The 10023-nt window shown below is 48.1% G+C and overlaps 1 protein-coding gene across 2 annotated transcripts in view; it reads right to left on the bottom strand.

Annotated features, from left to right (window-relative positions):
* Positions 1–5717: 5717 nt before the first annotated feature.
* Positions 5718–10023, bottom strand: part of LOC120956008 (homeobox protein aristaless) — a 63970-nt gene continuing 59664 nt past the window's right edge. Inside the window, exons 4-5 of one of the 2 annotated variants that reach the window (XM_040377343.2) lie at positions 7997–8259; positions 5718–7851 (exon numbers count right to left, since the gene is read on the bottom strand). In XM_040377343.2, the coding sequence (XP_040233277.1) occupies positions 7422–7851; positions 7997–8259 (693 nt within the window). In that variant the 3' untranslated portion in view covers positions 5718–7421. Of the gene's footprint in view, positions 7891–7996; positions 8260–10023 lie in introns of both variants that reach the window. The other variant, XM_040377342.2, reaches the window with a different exon arrangement.

The following is a 10023-nucleotide window of genomic DNA, read 5'->3' as shown; positions in this document are numbered from 1 at the left end:
AACATTTTCTAACGGTCAAGCGGAATGGAAAATGTCAGTTTAAGGTACAACATGCAGAAATGATGTTACACTACATTGATCATATAATTTTTATTTATTTAAAACGTTCAAAGAAAAGCCCCAAACACGACACAAAACATTTAACTGCTAATTAATGATGATCACATAACTCACCCATTTGCGTCTGACTCATCTGCCTTCTGAATTAATTCGTTTCCATTTCCAGAAAGCACTGTCCTGTGCCTTCCCCCACCCGGAAACGAAGCCCAACGTGTCCCATAAATCATGCCACAAACGACCCCGGATAATGTTTGTTTTTGCCCGTTTTAGCTCATAACGATCAGCCCAAAATTTACATCTCTTTAGTGTGCACATCGCCCCAAAACCAGACCACAGCTACGAAGCTACCAATAAATCTCCAAACAATTGTGATCGGTAAAAAAGCAATCAATCGAAGTCCAACGCCGAAACATGGTCCGCAAAAGGCCCAGTTTTAACACACCCGCAACACGCTCAGAATACCACAGGCACGAAGCTCGCTGTCCCGCTGTGATAAGTGCGTGTCATCCGGCACCGGACCGTGGTGGACCGTGTGGTGGGTTTCGGGAGGCCACCAGGCATGCCACCTATACGCGCGCCCTTTCTCAGTAAGCAGTCAGTTCGTGTTATAGCGAACAGCGTTGGAGTCGATTTTTCGGTAACACCGTCGGATGACATTCCACACCTCATTTAACACCCAACTAGAGTCTATTAAAAGTCATCGGTAAGACGATTTAGTATTATTGATGGCTTTCTGTGATCTTCTGGTTCACTCTTCCCTCCCGGAGGGGTTCGTTAAGCTCCATCGGCAAGTTCATCGCTTGCTCGAGCATCGATGTCACTCTGAGGCTTCTTTGAGGCTGCGAATATGGGGACGATTTTGATTGTATAATTTTATGAATTTTGTTATGCTAAGCATACGGGCCCCCGGCTGGAGTGGACCAATGGAATCGGTGAAATAAATCCTGTCCCCCTCTCTACGTCCTCCCCCCCCCCCTCCCTGCCTAACCCCGCAGTATACGGGAAAGCGGGAGTCACTCTCGATTAAAAAGCTTTTGTGTGACCGAACGAGTTCGAGATCGATCGCGGCCGCAGCCGCGCGTTGTTTCGTTTGTCCCGTGTAAACCCCACGCTATGATTGAATTAAATACTGCCGTTGACGAATAAAACCTGTGTCCTGCCCTTGGGTTTGGTGCTCCGAGTTCTAGCCCCAGCCTCCACAATAGAAGAGCACACAGCCCCCCTCAGTACAATCTCCTCGTACCGGCTTAACGACTCCATCTCGCCGATCATTATTCGAATAATAATTTCTGTGTCTATCTAATTTCCTAAAATATCATAAATTATATTTTTATTATTTAATTTTATGTTCCGTTTCATAAAAAGTAAATAAATTTTTATTTTATTAGCTCTCACGGCTACAAATGATCGGCCGCCCCGATCGATGACGACGGTTTCACGGCCCGGCATGGCACGGTTTGGAGCCAGATTTCCCATCCTTCTCTCTCTTTCTCTCTCTCTCTCTCTCTCTCTCTCTCTCTCTCTCTTCCTCTTCCTCTGCTTCCACCTTCCCTCCGCCGCCTCGTACGCCGCCTTTTGAACCTTTCTCCGACGGTTCACGGCAAGGGGTCCACCATTTAATCGCGCAATCTAATTTGATCCCAAAACCGTGCGGCCACGGCTGCGGCTGCTTTACGTCGGGCTTGCCCGCCGTTGTTCGTCTGGGTTGTTTTGCTCTATCGGGTCCTCTATCGGGTCTCCTATGATCGCGTTCGCAGCGCCCGCAGGCTTGCGTTTGTCAAAACACGTGAAAACAAATGTACCAAGCGGAGCGGCGGATGCGGCGATCTTCTCTTCCCCCGTTTCTTTTTTTGGTAGAGCCCTGACGCGACAGTGTATGGTCGTTTTATTAAAACATAAATTTTCATTAGATTGTTCCTAAGCGAAAGGTGAAAAATGGTTAATATGAAATTAGTGCGCACTGTTAATTTTAATGCGTTTGTCGGTCTCTGAGGCATCTCGTTGAAACAAGGATGCTCTCGGGCTGATTACAAGGACAGTCGTAAAATTAAATTATTACTTTTTGCTCGCAAACACTCTGCTCTGCTGCGGTCGGTGGAATCGGTTAGCCGAAAGATGTATTGCAAACCCCTTGTTTGATGGTTGATTGAAATCGTGATCGTTCGGCGGTGGGGGGAAAATTGGCATTTTGGCGAAGGAAGAGCAAGAGTTTCGCTGAAGCTAATTAAAATATGTTCTGATGAGCCGTCTCTCAAAAAGGTTTACCTTTTCCCTGGAAAACCATTCATCAATGGGGAATTGGGGGAAACCAAATTAATCATAAAGCGCTCTAATTGCTCAAATTTATTATTTCAACAAATATTTTGAGCTCCGTTTTCCCATGATGGATGGATTTAGGTTTGTGCAGCTCAACAAGGAGCTCGACGGAGCGCCTTTTGGCCTTGGACCGCAAACCTAGTTTTGGCTGAGCTTGGGAAGAATTGAGGAATGTCGAAAACGAGACAACGATTAATATCTATTGATGAACTCGGTCGTTGATGGTTCGTATGGCGCGATCTGGCGTGGCGTGCCGGACTGGTGTGAACATTCTTGGTGGTCCGGATGTACCGCTGTACCACGGATGTAGTTCAATTCATTAGCGATGATTATGGGGAATGTCAGGAGAACGAGAAGGTCATTAATTACTGTTCTAGCAGGTTGAGTTTAATAATTTCTCATGCTCTATTCGCTTTGAGCACAATTTCCTTAAAATGAACTACATTGTCTCACTCTCGCTCGATCCACTCGATCAAGTGCAATTGGAAGTGAGCTTGTTAAAAGTACATTAACCATTATCATCGAATGATCGGAGATGAGCCTGGTGATGAGAAACTGGTTCCTCCATATCACAACAGTCCATTTCGGTGTCCTTTCATTGCACCAGCGAGCAGAAGAACAGCAGATACCAGCACCGAAACTCCCTCGGTGCTCGGAGCGAGCAAAGGCATTTAATAACTTTAATGAAATTAACTCCACCGCCTGCCGGGGTGTACGGGGCATAGCGCATTCTTGTAGTTAAAAACCGATAATAATAACTCCACGCAACGGGTCCAAATTTATCGACAGCTCGCAATAACGACTTTGTATGCATTGATGCGTTGGTGGGAGTTGGGCTCGGGCTAGAACCCGCAGCCTCGCGCGTTGCGCAGTTTGTTGCGTACTGCGGCCGCCTCGATCAAGCGCTCGTAAAACTCGAGATCCCTCACTGGGGACACATGGGTTTTTATTTGTGTGTGTGGGGTTCTAAATCTCTGTCCGCTTTTTTAATCATATTTCCATATTTTCCCTCCGTCTCAAATCGAATCGCGCTTTTATGAAGCATTAAAAAGGCAAAGCAAATCCTTCGCTCCGCTTGGGTGTGTGTGTGTGCGCGCGCGCGCAGTGATTTAAGGAGGGAATAAAACCCGAAACGCTCTCTTCCACGCTGTTTACTCTCCTTTTATCCGCTGAAACTGTTGCTCTGAGTGTCTTTTTTATGTATGTGTGCGTTTGTGTGTAGTTGATGAGTAAAGTTTCCTGGTGCGTGAGACTCAAAGTCCATGATTCCCAAGGACTGTGCTTGATGGTTGATGGGTCCACGAATCATGCCACGTATTGTGCCAACTCGTAAACCTGTGGGGCTGTGCCGAACACTGCAGCGGAACGGATGGACACGAGCGAGGGAGGAAGAGCAAAAGAAATTAAAACAAAATTAAATGTATTTCTCTTAATATGCTTGCCATAAACCCGTATTTAGGAGTGTGATTTACGGCAACGCTCAGCAGGTACACTTCCGTCGTGCGGTTGAGCTGATTTTGCTGGAACTAGGTTCGGGTTTGGGGAGAAGGTCCACGAGAATGGCGATGCTCACGATCAACAAACTGTTACGAACTGGTGATCGTGAAATCAATATTTGCTATAAAATTGAATTCTTCAAATGTGTATTAAGTAAAAATTTAATGAATGTGCTAGAATTTAGAATCGCTAGGTCGTAATAGTTAAAAAAACTTAATTGAACATTCCAATGATCTCTTCGTTCCTATTGGACATACACACAAATACCGAATATTCATCCATCTAATCTCATTTGTAACACTTTCCATCATAGTTTCTTCTTTTCTGTTTCCCAGCACATCACAGCATCAAGCAACAACCGAAACGAGAAGCATTTCTGCCAGCATCGGCACAACAACATTCCACAGCCCCTAATGTGCAACGTCTAACGAAGTATGCTGGAACATTTGTTTATAATTAATTTTTTGACAGCTCCATGACTCCACTGTCTCGCGCGATCGGGTATGACAGGGACGGCAATGGTGGGACTGGTGGTATGGAAACATATTCCGGACCAACCGTTGCGCTTGTTATGCTGCATGAAACACGGCGCCCTCCCGACGTCGTCCCGGGTTCGTCGCCTGAAGCTCGTTGAAAGTTCAGCACAGCTTCTGCTGGCTTCCGCTACGCTTGTTAAGGAAAACATATAAATCCTTAAGAAACGCCTCAAACCGCTTCGTCTCTTTCCTTTTCTCGTGTGTTCCCTCTCGCTCTCTCTCTCCCTTTTTCTGCGCAGACGTGCAGCGTGAGCGAAAATCGTGAGGTAGATGTCGACGGGTTTTAATTGATTTTAATGATAATTGTCTGAAATCTCAACAGCGTAGCTGCTTTTGTCTGCTCGCCACTCCCGCGCACTCCGCGGGCGTCAAGAAGGGGCTGTGTGTGTTTATGATTTATGAATCGAGAATGATTCCAGCGGTCTGTTTCGATTCAGCGCGTCGGCTCGGTTACAAATCTATGGCACAATGTATGTGAACGCGTTCAACTCTAGCTCAAGCACAGGCGTACATGTCTCTTCCGTGTTGCTATTAAACCGATCCTTCATGCCACTTCTGCGCCGGGTTTGATTCAATGATTGAACGCGCACAAAGGGAAGCCGAGGAAGCTGGAGCACGGGGGCTGGCCAGCATTAATTATGACGGTGGAAAATGGCAATCACGTATTATTGTTTTTGAAAAGTCACCCACCCACCGAAAACGCGCGCGCCACGCAAGGAAGCGCGATAGGACGTCAGCATGAAAAACGCTTCCTTGTGGAGCGATTGGGATGGATCTTGAAGAAATTCAATTAAGGGGTTAACCTTTTTTCGAGGAGTGGGGGGGGGGGGTATCCGCGTGCCGTCCGGGGACCTTAACGATACAAGCGCAATATTTCTTTTTAATTGAATAACGTCCCCATTTTTCCTGGCTCGTTGTGGTCGGTTTCTTGTGCTTCTCGCGAAGGTTGTGCTGCTTTGCTTTTCATTAGAGCAAATGGAAACCCAGAGTCTGGGATGGACAGACGGACGGACGGACGGGCACAGAGGAAAAGTGTCAGCACCTCATCGACGCGGACTCAAAATTTGACACAACCCAGTGGCTGGAGGTTTCCAGAAATTCAATTAAAACGCTGCCCCTCGGGGCGATGCTGGGGAGCCGATTTGCTTGTTTAATTTACTGTTAATGGGCAGCATTAATCAACCGGAGCGAGTGGAGAATGGTTATTGGTGGAGGGTTTGCTGCTTCATTTAACAAATAAGTTATCGTTTTCGGACACTCATTCAAGTACACTTTCAATAAGAAAAAAAAACAGACACACACTCGGACTTGTGTTATACTTTTTTGTTTCTTTAAATAGTTTATTTTTTCAGCAATCAAAAACAACTTACCACTACTGTTCAACCAAATACGCATACGCGCGTGACATTTCAATCTATTTACAATCTTCTCGGAGTAAAAGGATGATAATAATAGTACGGCGCGCATTGGCTAACTGGCTACAATAAAAGCTAAGCACTGCTACTACACTGGTACACTTTGTGGTCATGTTCGATCGTCGACGATCGGCTCATCACGCTTTTATGTACACTTTTTAAGTACTCTCCATTACGCTTGCTTTTTCTACTATGCTTAATGCACTCAAATTGAGCTTTCTACTGCTACTGACACTATCGCGTAGGGTCTTGAAGTTAAGTAAGGAATTAAAGTATCAACACTTTTAGGTAAAGTACGATAAAACTAGAGCCAATTTGCTTTGTACACCATTCCGTCTCTTCAAAATAAGGGATCTTCTTCTCTTTTTCATCTTCCTGGGCTGTGATTTATACGATTCTGCTAAAAGAGGAATTTGTATTTCAACCTTGAGTCCTTGAAACCGTCGGATTTTCGGGCGCTATTTCGCTCCATTAATTAAGAAACTTTTGATTCGCTCTGCAACGATGAGTCCATCAGCAAAGGCATTTTTAGAATGAAAATGAAAATTAACTCCCCTGCCAGCCCGCACTCGCTCAGGTTCCTATTTCGTGTGCCAGATTGCTTCCGGGCAGTCGGCCATCCAGAGCGCATCAGTGCGGAAAACCAGAAGCTGTTCCCCGGTTACCTCCCCCTCCCCCAAAGAAGACTCCATCTTTCATTAACGTTTCTGCCCTGCATCCCGGGTCCGAATCGCGCTCCATTCGGGAAGCCCACTGCCGAATCGCATGGTGATAATGGTTATAATCATAACGTTGCGAATGCGAAAAATACGCTATCAAAAGACCGGCGGCAGCATCGGTTGGCATTAAAACGTAAATGATTCGGCAGCGGAAGGTTTTTGGGTACTGGCGGAGTGGATTTCGTGGAGTGGAGTTTAGGAGTTTCATTCATGGACACGCTCGACTCGCCGACTCAGTCGGTGACGTGTCTAGATGACGTTTCATTGAAATCGAACTGGCTGGAAGGTCCCGAAATGTGTTGTGTAATTTGCGGCAATTTACAACGTTCGCTCACGGACACAGAAAGTGACCACTGTGCTGTTGACGTTTGTCACGCTAGCACGATGGCACGCAGCAATACAGAAGCCGTATCGCCCTCGGGGTGAGCGAGCGCCGGATTCCCTCTACTTCCCGGGAAACGAGTAATTATAGGAGTGTCTTACGAGAAATCTTGTCCAAAACAAGGCAGGGAAGGAAGGTTGTATCATACGAGAAAGCGAGATTTGATTGTCGGGGATCGGGTGTTCGGGAGGGCAGCCTGCCCGAAGACTTAATTTGGACCGTGCCACCCGATGCGTGTTTGCTGGTGGACCCCATTCCCCGTTCCAATTTGATTAATTGAGTGTCCTAATGATGTCGACCTGTGTTTGGCCGAAATGCAGGCCGGATCGGGTTGGAATGCTTCGCTTATTCTATTGAGTACAGAGTTTCCAGGTTTGATTCTATTGCTTCTAGCTGTGTGGCTCACGATCACTTACGATCGGCTTACTTTAAGTACAAAACAACTACACGTGATCTTTGTGCGTCTGCTCGCCTGGTGGGTTTAGTGCTGTTTTGCCTAGCTTAAGATATCACTGTGTCCGTTCTGGCGGAGCATCTCCAACCGCAGCTCGTGCTCCCGGGCCTTCAGCCTCAGCGCGGCGATCGACGAACTGCGCCGGTCGGCCTGCGGTGGTGACGCCGACCCCGGCGGTGGCTGCGGTGGAGCCGGCAGTGCGGCCTGAGGAACTGGCACGACGGGCGGCAGGGCGGTCGGCGAGATGGGCGGTGAGGCGGGCGACGTAGGCACCTGGGAACCGGGCGGCGGCGGTGGCGGTATGCCCGGCGGTCCCGGTGGCATATAGTCCACCCCGGACGTCGGTGGCTTCGAGGGCATGGCGGGGGGCGCTCGCTGGGCCGCGGAAATGTTCGCCAGCAGCGTCTGGAAGGAGGCGGACGGGGTGTAGAACGTACCGACGCCCGGTGGCAGCAGCGGTGGCGGTGGCGCTCTGCAAAATTCGTCAACGAAGGAAGATAACGGTGAGACACTTTGAACGGGAGAGAACGGGGGAACGAGAGAAGAAAATTTGGATCAGTGTTCGTCGGTAAGGGTAAAGGGTTCCGGGTGGAGAAGCGAACTCCGTGGACACTTACCGGTGGAACTGGTTGAAGTAGGCGGACGGCAGCATGTGGCTGCCACCGAGCGATGGATAGCGGAACGCGGCCAAACTCGCCGCATCGAACGGTTTGCGCAGGTTGAAGCCAAGATGGCTGAACGGGTTCGGCGGCAGCGACGGGGCGACGACGGTCGCCGACGGGACCTGGCCCGCGCTCGCCAGGTACGGATTGTACGGATGTCCCTGCGGTCCAACCTTTTCCTGTTTGCGCCATTTTGCCCGCCGGTTCTGGAACCAAACCTGCAAAAGAGGGAAGAAAGACACAGCACAGCGGAAGCGGTTAAAAGATGAGGCAAAATTGAATTACGCCAAATTACTACTCTCTTCTACGCAGAGGATGCTACACGCTTTCTGGGACAGGCCGGGCGCAAAGAGCGCACGCAATTTAAAGTAGGAAATCGTGCGCAACAATCGCAACAAACACGGGACTGGCGGTGGTTCTGCCCGACAGGGCCGCCATTAAGGAATTATCGTACAAACACTCGACAATCGTGGCACACAGAGACACACCGAGAGAGAGAGAGAAAGAGACTGTGAGCATTCGAATTGCGGACAAATCGAAAGACATACACAAACACAACATTTAGCGTGATGATAATTTAATAAAAGTCCGCAGCGCAAGCAAAAGGGATCGATGATTCACGGGGGATGAAGATGACGACTCGGTCCGGTACGAATGGTCGACGCTTCGAGATGCCACAAACGTGCCTCGGCCGTACTTTTCAATTACTTTAATGTCGTTCCCAGAATCGAACGGAATGGGCACTCTGGTGCATTTTTCGTGTCGCTGCTCGCCACGGTCACCACCTCGGGAGGGGTACGGTACCACGGTCTGTCTCTGTGTGCTTTTTTGATGCTTTGTTTTGTTTTTCTTTTTTGGGGCAATGCAATGGGGAGTTTATAATTTTGCGTCCGGAAACCATTTCTGGAACCGAGAAGGAGACCCGTTGCAGCAGGGAATAACAATGATCATATGCTACGGGGTTCGCACTGCACGCGATGATTATTCGATGATGGATTGGAAACCCTCCCGCCAAAACAGCAAAAAAAGGGAGACAAAAGCGACCTTCAGCATTGGATTTGGGATTGCATAAAAGACGAAATGAAGAAAATCACATTCACTTTGTGGATCGATACGGACCAACAAAAGGGCACAAACCAAAAGCCTCCAAGAAGAACCTTAACTTGGAGGGACATTTAAGGAAGACTCACGATTTTATTGGGTTAATTAAAGTGAAAACATCTCAACAATCGAAACCCTAAATTTCTTAAAAGATTCGGTAGAGTTATAAAACCTTCATGAGCAACTCATTCACTCTCGCTCTCTTAAAAACGAAGATCATTATCTCCATGGTGATGGCGTTGGTCACACTCCAAGGAAAGTGCTTCTTTTAGCATAAAGCAACCGAACAGCAAGCTTCTACAAGACCTGAGCTGTGGAAGCGTCTGGACAGGCTAGAATCTACTACTTTGTTGAAAGACCCTCTTTAAGATTCATTAAACAACGATAAAAAGCCTCAGTAAGTGTCCGCGCTCCATCAGGAAGCGCGTTCACTCGTTACCCGAGCGCAAATGACTCCCGGCGATGGTCGTTCTCGGTAAGAGGTCAGTCATATCTTTACTGGCGGTTGCGATGGTGGTGATGGTAGTGCGCCTGGTAATTGACGTTCCTTCGCATTCAGGTGCCTTCAGGGCCTGGCAGCTGATTGGTGCAATTAACACGGTCGCCCCACCGGAGCCCTGGGAAAACTCGACTCGTACCGAGCGCGTGCGTCCTCAAACCGGTACGACGGCGTGTCCCAAAGTCCTTGCACTCCCCATCGGTGTGCCAAACTTTGCCCTCGAGTGGCTGCGCGAGGGAGTATCCAATTTACCACATCCTGATTTATGGTCCGTAAACACTTAAAACCAATATTATCATTATTGAATTCACATTCGCGCAAAGCCCTTGTAGCGTTCTCTCAACTAGCACCACGACCACGGAGAACGAAGGCGAAGGAATAT

The sequence above is a fragment of the Anopheles coluzzii genome, chromosome 3 (assembly GCF_943734685.1).
Source record: "Anopheles coluzzii chromosome 3, AcolN3, whole genome shotgun sequence".
NCBI lineage: Eukaryota > Metazoa > Arthropoda > Insecta > Diptera > Culicidae > Anopheles > Anopheles coluzzii.
The sequence above is the reverse complement of the archived record's forward strand: the minus strand, read 5'-3'. Positions and strand labels throughout refer to the sequence as shown.